The sequence below is a fragment of the Chrysemys picta genome, chromosome 10 (assembly GCF_011386835.1).
Source record: "Chrysemys picta bellii isolate R12L10 chromosome 10, ASM1138683v2, whole genome shotgun sequence".
Lineage (NCBI taxonomy): Eukaryota > Metazoa > Chordata > Testudines > Emydidae > Chrysemys > Chrysemys picta.
Window position 1 is genome coordinate 17536091 of NC_088800.1, and position 16011 is coordinate 17552101.

The window sequence follows — 16011 nt, forward strand, 5'->3', positions numbered from 1 at the left end:
ATATACAAGTTAAAAAGATCAACAATGAGACAGATATATAGATAGCAATGAGGTTCTGAATATTTGGTACTGATTTACAAGTGTCAAGTTTTGTTTTCAGAAATATGTTATTTTGTTTCTAATCAGCCTTTAGCCTAAATCACTTGGCAATATAGCATGCATTCTGAAGTCTATGAAGCATTACTGTGACTTTCATATTCACCACAAAAATACCAAGTCATCACTTTTTTTTGCCTGCTTAAAATAAATCCTATGCATCACCACAAACAAAACTGTTTCTGAATCAAAAAGATGACAAACTTATTTTCTTCCATCACAGAAGAAAAAAATGCATTTTGCTTCCAATTAAAGGACAGCAACAAGAAAAATAAACTCCAGGCCAAAATGCTTTTAAGAAGCAGATGTACATGGTAGCTTCCTGTTTTTCCTCATGTGGGCATGCCCTGGCACAACCTCTTAGCTTGTGAGCCAAATTTATTTTCTCTTCCAACATCAAAATCTAATTTTTAACTGTCACCTAGGGGGCAGCTGACTAAATTATTTTTATGCTCCTCAAATCACAAAAATATCAAAACAAAGGTTACAAAACTACCAGGTTTTATTTGTATTTGTACTTTTCTTCTGTCTTGCTGAGAAACAAACATGTTTTGACATGGAAACCAACCAATTATCCTTCCCTGCTTCTCCAACCACGTTCCTCCAAAAAGAACTTACTATTGCTTTATAACTCATATTAACCCTGTTATAGCAGTAATTTGTGATTTGGACAAACCCTTCTTAAAAATTCTTGTAACTAACTCCAACTATAAATGTTTGTGATCATCTACTTTGTGTAATAAAAAAAAAAATCGTACTCTCCTTTGTTTTCCCTACTCTCATGGAAGCAAAATTTCTTCATTCACTAAAGGTCTTTTCCTACCTGGCAAATACTGCTTTTAAAACTAATTCACTGCCCTGTGTTCATAATAGAAATGAAATTTAGTTGTATGTTGTTAATGTCTTTATTTGTGCACTTGCATCATCAGTCCAGTTATATTTATTTAATAAAGATTGCCCAGCCAACAAGATAACTTACATGTTTTGCATAAGAGATTTAAATTAAATATTTCAGTAATGAATTATTCATTTATACCGTTTTCTGTTTCACCTTTTTGTGAGTGAATTTAAGCACTATTAATAGGTGCTGAGTTTAACAGTCCTAGTGACCAAAGAGGAGGAATTCAAAGGGATTCACTCTGTAGCCATAAGGCCCTCCTGGCGAATACCTCTGGTGTAGAAGCTTCAGTGGTAGCACAAGACCCTAGTACAGCAGATGTTTCCAGGGTGGGAGATGCCTGGCTGTTGTATAGCGGTTATTGTAGCCAGACTGGCATGTTAGGGCAACCATCAGCCTATCCACACCTATTCCCTTGTTACCTTTCTTTCTCTCCTGCCAAAACAGGGAGAGACAAACAGATTTTTAAAAAAGTAGGGGCTATCCTAATGTACTACTATTCTCAGGGCACTCAGAAAGAATATCAGTCAGTTACAAAAATCTAAAAGGTGTGGTGAAAAGTTACTTAAGTACCATTTCTGGGTTTATTATAAAGTATTAGTTGTCTCCTCTTTTTAAGAAATAAGGCCAACATTTTCAAAACAATTTAAGCACTTCAATGACCATCTAGGTCCTATTAAATCACCTGACTTCTATTTGGGTGCTTCAGTGATTTTTCAAATGATGGGCACTATACATTCCCAGGACCTATGGGCATCCATAAATGATCATGCCTATTTTTGGGAAACCTGGCTAAGGGTTTAAGAATCGAAGTGGAATTTTCAAATTTGATGTGGGGAAGCCAAGGAACACTTGAAAGTCAGGCATAGACAGGATATACATAACTCATTAGGTACAGCTTATATTCAGCTCCTCATTGGCTGATGAGACTATAGCACAGCTACAAAAAGGCCACACATACACAAAAGGCAGGATCAGAAAGAGGTGGAAGGGGCAAGCTTAGGGACAGGTAGATGGACAATGTGCAAGATAGTACACAGAGTCAGGGTTTGGGTTGCTTTGTGGTGGAGAGCGGGAGTAGAGGACGAGGCCAAGGGACAACCTATAAACTGTGTCTCTACATTCTAAGGAAGCTGAAGGAAGAGGAGGAGGAAATGCTCATATCTTTTTAACAGCGTCTACCAGCTATGCCAAAACTTTCTGGGGTTCTCAGAGCTGGAGACCATACAGGGGTACAAAATCAGCCAAGATGCCAAATCGGTGTGATATTCTCAAGGATGAACTAGAGAACATAACAGAGGTAGATAAGCCATCCTCTGTTTTTCCTGAGAAGGTGACCATAGGCCTGGGAAATCTGGCCACCATCTCTTTGCAAAGAACAATGGGTGCGACCACAGACATCAATTAGTCGATTTTCTCACCAGCTCGAGAGCATTTCTGATTTTTAAGACTAATGATATTGTCTTCCCCAATAACAGGCAAAACAACAGAGGAGAAAGAAAGTTATGTAATTATGCTCTGGGGCTCGGATTCGACTATTGGGGCCATGAGCAGGCACAATGGGATAATCCACAACTCCTGTAAATTAGCGTTGACAGTAAGGGCATTTGTCTTGGAGTTAGACCCATAAAGTGTGTACGTTTTAACTCAAATTTATAATGCAACTGGAATATAGTCCAGGAATCAGGGATCTCCTTTATAACTCCAAGGGCAGGGTTGACAATATATTGTTTTCAGAAGGTGTAAGATGGCTACTAATAAACTATTTTCCACCAAGTGCCAACCATAAAAGGCTTGAAAAATTTAACTAATACCTGCTAGCTCAACACTAACTATCAGGATGAGAAAAAATGAAAACATGAACAGCCATGCCCAAGCCCCAATTTCATGATTCCTGCAATTTAAAGGAAACATTTTGTACTGTTTCATGCAGTCTATATTTTATGGTAGTATTATCATCAAAATTTACTAGAGTCTCAGGCTGCATTAACTTTTCTGCAAATTCGCTGCCTCTTGCAGCTAGAATGAAACATAGCACAGCTATCTTCCTCACATGCTGACCTCTTGACAAGAGAGGGACCTCTCTCCTATACTGATTACCAGACCAAAGGAGGACCAGAAAATGGTCAGGTATGGTGCGGAATCAGTTGATAATTCCATATAAGATAGGGCAACACCTGTATGGGTTCTCGGAATGTGAAAGGGGTACAATGAAGCCCTCTTGTGTTGCAAATGCCTCAAATGCAGGAAGATGCTTAATGATGAAATTAAATAAAAATACACTTTCTAGATTGGTTAGCTTCATAGACAATGGTGAATACATGTTATATGACAACATAATGTAAAACAAATGTTTATATTTAAGACTCCATACTGAATCAGGAAGTTTTCTGGCTAATTATTTTTCTTTTTAAATCATTATTTGCTAGTCTAATTTAATCCACACATTTACCTCAAGCAAAAGATGTCTTGGCATCATATTCTATAAAGAGTTATTGTTTGCACAGTTACTATATAGCTGGCATATGCTTATGATTCTCAAATTAAACTTTTTGCATTTTTAAAGGCCTAGTTTTCCAGTAAGAAAGTTATTTGTGTAATAAAAATAAAGAAATGGGCAGCCCTTCGAGATGCTGAAGTATATAGTAAAATTATAGGCAAGAAACCAGGACTGAAAAGATTTAGATATCTACAGTTTTAGAACAAAGCCAATGAAAGTATCTAAAATTAAAACAAAATTAACTAGGTTTAAGTTATTGGTTAATTATTTTGCCTTACAATGTTTTCCAAAGTTTGTCTGTATCAATATAGTTGAGGAAGAGTATAACGAAAACAATGCAGTTTCTTTCCATTTGACTTTGTGCTTGTGCAAAGTACTATCAGTTGAAAGGATCTGGCTGTCAAACTAACTTCCAGAGGAGCTTAGACAATCCCAGATTCTGACCATTTTCAGAAAAAGCTACAAATAGAGCTGGCTGGAAAACCAGATTTCTGTTTTGTGAAAAAAAAAACTGTGATTTCAAGATCTGTTTCCATTTTACATCAGTACAAAAACGAGACCTTTCAAAAGGTTTTGGAAAAAACATGAAAGCCTCCCACCCCAGAAATAGCCAGTAGCATTATGGTTTTGGCACTCACCTGGGATGTGGGAAACCCAGGTTCAAGTCCCTGCTCTGAATCAGGCAGTGTGCCCAGGCTACTGGCTATTCTGGAGCGTGGCTGTGTCTTCTCTCTCTCTGAGTCCATGCTTGGGGGGGGAAAAAACAGATGATGTAGTCATATCATATTATAACACTCTTTCCATTCCACTAGTATCTCAGGAGGATGTTAATCTGCAGTTACTAAAGTTAGACATTTTTAAATCAGCCAATCGCAGCTCCCACTGGCCGCAGTTCGCTGCTCCAGGCCAATGAGAGCTGCTGGAAGCGGCGCGGGGCGAGGGACATACTGGCCGCCGCTTCACACTGCCCTACAGGACAGGAGGAATTTTAAGACACCAGGACTGAATGAACTCACTAAATTCATGCAACCAGATGATGCCAGTGTAAATGATAGTACTGTGATAGTAAATATTTGATTACTAGTGTCCTGGATTCTGCTCTCCAGTTGTTTTAATATGAAACTTATCAAGATGAAATGCCAGTAGTTCTTGAATTTTACAGTTTTATTCTAAAATAATGTTTTTGTATTTGGTAGAAATTACAGTTTTTCTATCTAGATTTTTAAGAGAACAGTTTCATGTTCTAGGATCTTCAAACACCCTTTTTCTTTTGCATTACCTGTATATTGCCACCATTTGTGAAAACATAGTTCAAGATACTTCATCACTTCTATCCTACACTATAATATGCAGGAGCATAAAATGACATTTGCAGAAAGTCAGTTCAGGATGAATTTAGGCATACAGATCTAAAAGGATTACCTGCAAATATTTAAAAAAGCAATATTTAAAGGTGTAAGTATCAGGACACATGTTTAATTTATTCATTCACTTATTGAGACTGCACACATTATATACGCAAGGGCAGCTAAGTAACCAGCTCATTTAGCCATCTGTACATGCAACCACTAATTGCATGCAAAATTAGGCGCACAATAGCATACCTAAATTTTCTGAATATTTGGACTTTCAAGTTCTAGACTGAGCCTCCAAGACTGGCAGTTCGAAAGAAAACATTTTTTTTTGTAAAATGCATAACTATGCAATTGAATTGGTGATTCAAACAGGAAACCTGAGATGCCATTTCATAGTCACTTTTCACAATATAATAAAAAAAAATTAATGTAGAAAATAAAGCTGATCTTTGGAACCTGCCCATCCCATTCACCTTTCCCACCTAGGATTTTGGGGATCTGGGCATTGGGGGGCTAATTTTCTTTTTAACTCATTGCCAAACTCCCTCAATATTTGGGAAAAATCAGACCATTCTGGGTGGGATTTACATAGGAGCCTAAGGGAAGTGGGACTAAAATCCCAGCTTTAGGTGCTGAACTCTCTTAGGCTCCTTTGCAAATCCCAACCCCTATGACTATTTCAGGGTATGCCATCTACACAGCTGTTGATAGTTCTATGGCTGCAACAAGCTCTTAGTTTGTTTTCAGAAGCTGAGCCAACACCTCCACTGAACCACCAATATAACCTCTAGCCACATGTCTATAAAATGATATAGAAATTCTAAAATTCTCAAAAATGCACATTTACCTTTGGTAAGTACAAAAAGCAAATAGGCTTGACTAATGTTTTGATCCTTAAATTTTTATTTCAATTTAATTTATTAATAGTCTTATCTATGGCATTCATCACTACAGTGACTCAACCCCTAAAAACTTTCATGAACGTACAGTATCCCTACAACATGAGGGAAAGTAGCATTGTTAACTTCATTTTACATTTTAGGAACTCAGGAACAGAAAGATTATGAGACCTGCCTAAATTTACACAGTCTATGGCAGAACCAGGAACTGGACTCAGATCTCTCAAGTTCCTGTCCAGTGCTTTTAACCACAAAACCATCCTCCTCTTTTGCATATGAGTAAGGCTGCGACTCTGTCACAGAAGTCACGGATTCCGTGACTTTCCAGGACCATCATGCGCCTTCCTCCTCAACCCCCCAGAGCACCAGCGAAAGTCTTGGACTGCACATTCGTGTGTGTGTCCCCCACCCCCCGAGCACCAGCGGTGCCCCCAGGCCACGTGCTGCCGCCCTGTCCCAGAGCGCCCACAGCGCCCCCAGGAACTCCTGCCCCAGAGCACCTGCGTCGCCCCCACCTCAGAGCACCTGCATCACCCCTGGGGCCCCCACCCCAGAGCACCTGCGTCGCCCCCATCCCAGAGCACCTGCATCACCCCTGGAGCCCTTACCCCAGAGCACCCAAGATTTAGTCAGGGGTATATAGTACAAGTCATGGACAGGTCACGGGCTGTGAATTTTTGTTTACTGCCCATGACCTGTCCATGACTTTTACTAACAATACCTATGACTAGATCTTAGCCTTACCTATGAGAAATAAATCACTGAAATTAATGGGGGTCCCAAAGGAAGCCTCAGTCTCCCTCTCACTGGGTGAATATGCACATCAGCTTTCCAGACAAAAAATAAATAAATGTTTAAATACCATTAAACAAAAGCCTTCTAAGATGATGCAGAAATGGCCTATTCAAAACAACTGTGTATAAACAGTTTTCTATATGCAACTCTGCAAGGTCAAAGACCCAGAAGGGAACCTTGCTTGTAAGTGATTGTTTGTCACAGGTCTCTTTTCTCCCATCCTAGAAGAGACAGAGAAGACTGACAATGGTAATTACTTCATCTACCAGAAAGGAAAACATCTATCAAGGGTAAGTACCAGCCGACCCACTTCCTGTCAGAGAACTTCGAAAGTAATAAACAAGTCCATTAAATCTCTCTCAATAAGCAGCATGTCTTAAAGGGGAAGGGAAGAATGCAGCATTAGAAAAACTAACTAACAGAGTTATCATCCTTGTTTTATGGCTCTCCCATTCTATCAGAGACAGTAGGGACTGGCAAGTGATGTAGCAAGCAGCATACCAAAGAAGGTGGACGAACCTTAATGTACCACTTGAAACATTTTCCAGCTAAATTAAGTTCTTGGAAGCTGACAGGTCCAACTGATAAAGCTGGATAAATCCACATCCAGAAGACCTTGTCGATTTGAATGACTGGTGCCCCACATCAAGAAGTTATTATGCTCTTGCCAAAGTGACATTTAACACATTTAGGATGGCGGTATTTGGCCAAGTGATGTGGCAAAAAATAAAAAATTTTCATCTACTTACAGTGGTCTTAGAGACACCTGTTGCTGCAACAATCAAAATATAAAATAATGTTTTAACTCCCTCCCTATTTGTGGGTCAAATAGAACTTTAGGGCATGCTTTACGTAGAAGAGATATGGACAGCTCTTTCCTAAGAAAAAGGCTCAGAGCACCAAGAAGGCAAGTCAAAAGATTTGTTATGTGGAAATAAGAATTAACCTTCAGAAGAAATTTCTGGGAAGTGGAAAACACATACTACAATGATAAGCACAGGGCATATGTGCAGTCAGGTAAACACTGCCCTGTCCTTTAAAAATTAGGGGCAAAGGAAGAGAGGTAATCAAGAAATATCTGTGGAAAAGTGGCTATAACAAAAAGGGGTACAGGATGGACCTTAAAACATCTTGTACTGAATAATGATTTATAAGAGACCGATTTAGAATCCAAAACACTCTACCTCTTGCTCATAAGACAATACTTTGAGAGTTATATGATTGGTTTTTAGAGATTTTTCAGTGTCTTAGGATTCCGGTCAAGGCTTTTTTTCAGCCCAACTTAATTTTTTTTCCATACTTCAGTTCAATGGCTCTTAGTTTTCTTCAGCCAACAGTCTCAATTAAATGCATACTGCCTACAATAGCCCTGAAAACATATGTATCCTAATACAGTAATAACTCCTAAGTGCATTTTTCCAAGTCTTTTCTGAGGACTTTGTCAATTCAAGAGAGTACAAGTAGGATCGTAATATCTAACTGCTGGCACAGGGCCTCTCCTGGAAGTAAATGCAGAGGAGAAAGCTGAAAAGTAATTAGCTGATTACGGTAGCACTCACACTATTGACAAAAGAAATTTTTCACACATACACATTTGTTGTTGTAAACCTAACACTATCATTAGTGCATATAAATCTCCGGGTTTGTCTACATAGTACGTTAGTTCACATCAGCATGTTGCACACCAACTGGCTGCATGGATCCTGCTGGTGTACAAAGTTGCTTAATGCGCATTGATGTAGCCCGGTTTGAAACAAGCAATCATCAATGCGCATTAGGGAACTTTTAGTATGTTCCAGCAGGGTCCACATGGCCAGTTAGTGTTCAACACACTGGCATGCACAGGAATTTATACCCCAGCTGGTGCACACTAACACGCTATATCAGGGGTCGGCAACCTTTGGCACGCGGCTTGCCAGGATAACCACCCTGGTGGGCCGGGCCGGTTTGTTTACCTGCCGTGTCCGCAGGTTCGGCCGATCGCGGCTCCCACTCGCCACGGTTCGCTGCTCCAGGCCAATGGGGGCTGCGGGAAGTGGTGCGGGCCGAGAGATGTGCTGGCTGCCGCTTCCCGATGCCCCCATTGGCCTGGGACAGTGAACCGCGGCCAGTGGGAGCCGCGATCGGCCGAACCTGCGGACGCGGCAGGTAAACAAACCGGCCCGGCCTGCCAGGGTGTTTACCCTGGCGAGCCGCGTGCCAAAGGTTGCCGACCCCTGCGCGATATAGACAAGCCCACAGAGTTTATAACTCAAATGCTTTTGTCACCAGAGAAAGAGCATTCCACATAAGAAAGCAGAGCTCCTGATAAGCAAGTAGTTCAAAATGACCACACTCTTATCCAAGAGACCTCAGAAACATTTTTATTTACTCTCACGGTAAGATATAACTAACTTCTTAACCAGAAACAATGCAGAAATCGATAATTCATCCAACAGATTTTGGAGAACTGAAATTGCAAATTGCAGGTGGATACACTGAGTGAAACGGTATTTTGCTTCTATCAGGATAGATTATGCATGGAAATAGGTCTACTGTAAGAGTTTTTAAGAAAGGGTCTATGAAAAATGGTAAATATACACAGAAGAACATTCTTAACAGTAAGGTTTTCATACAAATTAACAAAACCAAAGTGGGATCTCGCTCCTTATACCCTTCTACTTCTACGTAATAGCAGAAGAAAATACGTTACCCACCTCTTGAAATTCCCTGCAACACTTATGGATATTAGGGAAGGATTGAGAATGGAGTTTCAGTCCTAACTCTGAATCTCTTTGATTTTGTTTGTCTGTGTTGTAACCCATAACCTTACTGTTATTTGAATACAAGTTTGTCTTGTTAGCAAAGTTCCTTGCAGTAGTCCTAGGAAGAAGTTTTTGCACATTACAGACATCAACCCCAAATTTCTCAGATTCTTAAACACTTATAAAAAGAATAATTTGTCAAGGAAAAGTTAGTTGAATGCAGTGACCAATAGGTGAACACTTTCTCCAGCTTCATTTATATAGCCTTCACATCAAACAATTTCTTTGGCCATTACATCTGATTAGAAACCAAAAGGCAATGCAAGGCTGCTCATTAGGACCTGGCAGAGATTGTGACTTGTTAGAATTCGATTATATACAACCTATAGCAGAAAAAGTAAAAACTATACAGTAAATTTTAAAAAGAGAAACAAGCAGTCATGATTAACTGCATATTCCATATGGCAATAATTTAATTACAAAGGGTAAAACTCAGCTTCCTTAATTTACTAGATAATTTACAAGTAATTTCCTTATATGGCTGGAGAGAAAGCACTTATGCATCCTTTGAAGCTGAAAGATAAATTGGCTTTGAAACAGAAATCACTGTTACTAACTGCAGTCATAAAAGCCTAGCACCAGCAATTATTACACGTTTCCTTTTATATGGAAGATATTGCATTCTGTCATTGAGAAGTCAGAAAAGGTGTTTGTTCAAGCTACATAAATTAACAATGTACCTTTATAGGAAGAGAAAAGAAACAAACTAGAAAACAGATAGGGCTTTTAACTCTTTTGAAAATGCTTAAAATGACATCAGATTATTAATGATGCTTCAGTTTGCATGTTCTAGATAAGTATTAATTCAACCCCATTTGTCAATATATTCAGAGATCAGATGTAAGTGTGCTAAAAGTGTGAAATAGTAAATATTTTGGCTAACAGCCTTAATTGCTTTAGTGCCAATTCTGATCTTATGCTACTAAAGAATAATTTTGCTCATAAAATCCAGACAAAGCTTGGGATGTTTCAGATTTCTAAAAGGATCTACACTTCAGTTAAATTAAAAAACAGCATATCCGGATGCGCATTATACAATGGGTGAACTTAATAAAGTTCCATCATTTTGAAAGTTTCTTTTGGTTCCAGAAATATTCCTTAACAAAAAAAAAAAAAAAAAATTAGGAATTTTCTGGAAACAGAAGACTTTCAGACCAGCAAACCTTTCTAAGGGTGCCTACTGCACAAAGGTAAATAGCAATGACAGTTATAATCAACCATTTTTTATGGGTCAGATCAACACTGAAAGAGCTGGTTTTGTTCTTTTAAATATTTCATACTCATTGTGTTTACTTTGTGTGTATATTTATTCACTTATTTTTAACCGAAAAAGGGCAATCTACCATATTCAAACTAAGATCCAGTACAAAACTCTAACATAAGATGCTTGTAAATAAACTCAGGCTTTGTCTACACTACCACTTTTGTCAGTCAGTGTGTGTTTCACCGGCAAAAGTGCTGGTGTGGACACGCTATGTCAGCATGAGAGGCTCTCCTGCTGACATAGCTAACGCCACTCGTTGGGGGTGCTTTAATTATGCCAGCAGGAGAGCTCTCTCTCTCCTGCTAACAAAGAATGGCTACATGGGAGACCTTACAGCGGTACAGCTGTGCTGTTATAAGGTCCGTAGTGTAGACAGCGCCTCACATGCACCAGCTGCTGAGGATCTAGACACAGAAGTAGGCAATACACAGTGATAAGAATGTGATACTAAGTGATGAGCATGGTTAAATGCCTAGATTACTGGAACCCAATCTCAAGCCAGTATATACTAACCTTTCTTTAATTTTTAAAAACGAACACACACTGCAGTACAAAAAGTTGGAGCAGGGGTTATTTCTTCTAGCACCTGACCCAATATGAACAGAGGTTTGTTTTTTTCCTTTTCAAAAACAGGGAAGCATTTAACAGTCACTGTAATACAACATCTGGAAGTCTTTAGGTTAGCATGAGAGAGGTAAGTTTATGACAGAATTCATATTGGCAGAAACCATGACTTCACCTTGCCCTGATTCTCTGACCTCCATTTTTGCTCTCTCTGTCCACTCTAAGTCTTTGTTCCCAGCAGCAATCTGAAGAGCAGTCAGTTCACACCTGCCTTCCCTTTGTCTTCAGCTCAAAAGAGTCAGTTTTGGGGGAAGTATGGAGTAAAATATGGCATATAACATAAGCTACTTCAGTCTATGTTCTCATTTAGATGATTGTGCTTTATTCAAATGCACTGGATTCATGCAGTTTTGAATAATTTGTTTTACACTAAATGTATTAAAAATATACTGTTCTTAACTATATATCCATGGGGTATTGTGTAGGTCTTGGAAAGAAGGTGTCATATACCATGATGTGCAAGCCATAACTACAATGTGCATTTGAATGGAATAAAGACAAATAATTAACTATCACCACGTTTCTGCAAAGGACAAAAATATGCAGTATTAAACAGGATTAGCTAATGTCTTCTACAAATGATGGATTTTAGCTATCATTTACTAGAGAAATCTGATACTTAGGAAATGTTCTAATAAGGAAGGGAACAGGATCAATGCCTTACATGAAAGAAGCTTTTTACACTTAGTAGGACACATTTATTCCTTGAAATACACCCTTAGTCGAAACAGTAACACACCATCTTTACATTGCTATATGACTAAATATCTACACAACATAGGAAAGTTACTTCCTAGCACTACACTAAATGGTCCTCAAAATACATAATCATGGAAAGTATGGACAAAAATGCAGTTTATTGGTATTCATTAATTTCTCAACAGTGACAAAAGATTAATATCATATTGTGTCTGCGGATGTTTCTGCAGCACTTTAAAGGAGAATGACTTAAAAACATCTGGAACGGATTTAAGTTTCCATGATAGGTCTAAAGATTTGGAAACTTAATTTAATTTCCTGCAGATTTTATGAGGAGCTAGCAAACATCTATTTTTAGAAATACATGTGTGCTTTCACAAAAAGCTGATGTATATTAAGAGATCGTTAGCCACTTCTAATTTCACCACTTTCAACCATAGTTAGATTAACATTGGCTGGTATTAAATGCTAGATTATCAACAGTTTCACTTCTAGAGCATGAGCTGTTTTTATACTAAATCACTTCAAGACCTCCTACTTTTTGTAGCTGAGGTCATATGTGAGAAGTGCTATATTTACTGAGCTTCATGAGTCACACAAAGTGAACCTTGTACTTTTTATACAAAATACAGTCACCAAATAATCATGAATTGTTCAAGCTAGCCATATGTTGTATTTATCTGTTTTTCTGACAGAATTTTACATCTGGAATTTATAAGCCACACTCTTAAGTATCATATGGGTATTTTTATAAACTGGTTTCTATTTTTCTTTAAGCCTTCTATTACAAAAATATGACTTTTGATATTTTACTGATGCTGGTTAATACAAGAGTTACAAAATAATGAAAAGTTAGTTGAATCAATAATACTACATAACAGTTTAAACATGCAAGTGCTCTGACATATCAATTAATACCTTTGTTTTAAAAATACAGCCCTTTAGTAATATAAACAGATGAAAGACCATACCAGATTGCTGTCTGTTATATTCACAATATGCAACCTATTTTTACATTTCATATGAATCAATTTATAGATTTTAAAAGGCTAAGTTTTACTATAATGCAGGCAAATTTTGAAGGAAAACCATAAATATAATGTCAAATTAAGGCAAGGATCATATGAACATAATGCTGTTTTTGAGGTAAAAAGATAATTAATAAAAGAAATAAGTAACAGGAAATGGTCAGTAACTGAAGCACCAAAGCAAAATGTTCAGCACTGAACATTCAGAATTGAACAGAACAAAAGGATTAGGGCAACTTATTTATCCTTCAAAGAAGTAAGTATACGTGGGGGAGGGGGGGAGGAGTGTGGGAATTTGTCACAGGCATAAGAATGGTTCTTAGCTATCACTGGTCTGAGATGAGGATTTGGAAAAGTTTATTGATTGGGAAAGAATCTGTATTGCTCTAAAGTATTTCCAGTCTTGACAGGTTGAGAGATAATCAACCTTCAAAATCACAATAATTTCCAAATACCATTTTGATTAACTACCCTCCTACCTCCTCAAAAAAGTCAACTATGATATGATTTTAGCAACCAATATCAAACAGACATTACAATATGCTTGTAAGCACTCTGAGGCAGAAATATGTAATTTTATGATTGTATACAAAACCTAACGCAATGGACCCCAATCCTGATAAGGGCCTCTTGATGCTACCAAACCACAACACAAATAGTTAATAATAATAATAATAATGATAAAAACCACACCACAAGAAAACTGGGATTACAAGTTTTCCACTGTGGGGAAAGCATTTCCAATCCTTGCAGTTCACGAAACACTGGACCCTAACATTGCCATTAGTCCCTCCTGATGGTGATGCTTTCCTGGCAGTGGTCCAGGATCGAATATAAACAGGGATTCAGACCAGTTTAACTTTCAATCACTGATTTCTCCCACTGATGCATTTTTCCCCCTTCCTAATTGAAGGGTCACAAATATTGCAATTAAAATGGCCTAGTCCTTTTTCCATCTTCAATCCACTTAAACCATGAAGTTAAATATTAGCTTAAAACTTTGATTTCTTATTGATTTTAATCAGATCTGAAGGATTTCTACATCTTTTATATACTTAATGACCTCAGGATTCAAGGCTCTATGAACTGAACCATTAACACAGTCCTACCTAGAACATTGCCTGAAGGCACTTCTTCTAGATCCTCCAGTCCTCTTCCCATCAGCAAATAGAGATTCTCTAATGTACAGCAAGCCATGTGAGGTATTGATGGCAGATCATCTGCAGCAGAACAACCTGACGGTAACTAGGCACAGAGAAAAATAATCAGTGTTGGATATTTATCTCTAAGTAATTGCTATTAACTTGGTTCTGAGGTGACTCTAGACCTCCAGAACTGACAAAATACATACCTACAGCATTTTTAGTTTAACAAAGTTATCTGTCAGAAGAAATTCTGATAAAATAATTTGATTAACACTGATTTCTAAATCAAACTTGTGGGGAAACAGGGTTCATACAGGGAACCCATGAAAAATTACTGTTAGAATGACATAGTAGCAAGAGTATAATATAATTTGTTACTTTTGTTAATTTTTAGAGAGCATATTTATCTCAGAACATTTTTTATTTTAAGGATAACACAAATATTTTCATAAGTAATAAATTAGCTTATATGAACACAGTTCCAAAATACCAAAAGCCAAAATTTAACACAATTCATTAACTAGTATTTTCCCCCGCAAAGGGAAACATTTTCTTCCTAATCATTTTCTTGAGATCTTCTATTGGTCTAGATCAGGGGTCGGCAACGTTCAGCACGCAGCTCGCCAGGGTAAGCACCCTGGCGGGCCAGGCCAGTTTTATTTACCTGCTGACGTGGCAGGTTCGGCCGATCGCGGACCCCACTGGTCGCGCTTCGCCGTCCCGGGCCAATGGGGGCGGCGAGAAGCCGCAGCCATCACATCGCTCGCCCACACCGCTTCTCGACGCCCCCGTTGGCCCGGGACGGCGAAGCACGGCCAGTGGGGGCCGCGATCGGCCAAACTTGCCGCGTCAGCAGGTAAATAAAACTGGCCTGGCCCGCCAGGGTGCTTACCCTGGTGAGCCGCGTGCCGAACATTGCCGACCCCTGGTCTAGATATTGGAGTTAGCAATGGAGACAGTACTCAAACTATTTTGACGATGTTAACTCTGAACATAGCTTAAATTTCAAAAACAGTCAAAGAACACCTTCACAGAAGCATATTTAAAAGATATTAGAATATAAGGAGATAGAGGGTCTGAGAGTAATAGAGTCTGGACTGGAATAGAAGATCTTGGAGAAGAAAGTTACCAAATAGGAAAAGTTTCACATTTTCTCTTCAATCTTCTGTGTCAGCCCAGACAGTATTTATGAAATAGAAGGGAAGGATTAGTGTTAACAATGCACTGCAAGATGTTCTGTCTGAACGCCATGTCCACAGAAGCTAAATTTTCAAGTGACCTCTAATTTTGGGTGTCTAACTTCAGTCATGTAGAGCCTGTGTTTTATAAGTTCAGAGCACTACCAATTCCAACTTTAACTAAAGTCAGTACGGGTTTCAAAAGCTCAGCAATTCTGAAAATTAGGCCATAGCTGTCTGGAGTTGGACAACCAAAATCAGCTGTCACTTTTGAAAATTCAGGCCTAATTCTATAATGCATTAAAGCATAAAGTGAAGCTCAAGTAGTTACATTAAATATCAAAAAAGATGTGTCCATTTTCTCTGTTCTAGAAGAGACCATTGATCTAGTAGACTAATCTCAAAGATTTTAGTATTTCCTTTCCACTAATGCAGTAAGCCTCTTGTAGGAATTATTTTATCCAATTAGGTAAAATAAACTTGGCAGAGCCCTTGTGCAGAATGAATATACTTTCTGACATTTACGGTCTTGAACCTTCCTAAGATAAATCATGCTCTAGTAATGTACAAACATTCCTGGCTTCCTAAGTGTTACTCGGATAGGACAAAATAGGGTAAAAAGCCTTGTCATGACTGAAATACAAGGAATTGACTTTTGGTGAGAGTGTGGAAGAATCCCCGCACTACTTGATCCAAAGTAAAAAATATGATTGCAGCACAGGCATT

At 38.4% G+C, this 16011-nt stretch overlaps 1 protein-coding gene across 2 annotated transcripts in view; it reads right to left on the reverse strand.

Annotated features, from left to right (window-relative positions):
- Window positions 1–16011, reverse strand: part of EFL1 (elongation factor like GTPase 1) — a 151078-nt gene that overhangs the window by 85911 nt on the left and 49156 nt on the right. For both annotated transcript variants that reach the window (XM_005307231.5, XM_065559341.1), the window contains exon 15: window positions 14072–14207. In XM_005307231.5, the coding sequence (XP_005307288.2) occupies window positions 14072–14207 (136 nt within the window). The remainder of the gene's footprint in view (window positions 1–14071; window positions 14208–16011) is intronic.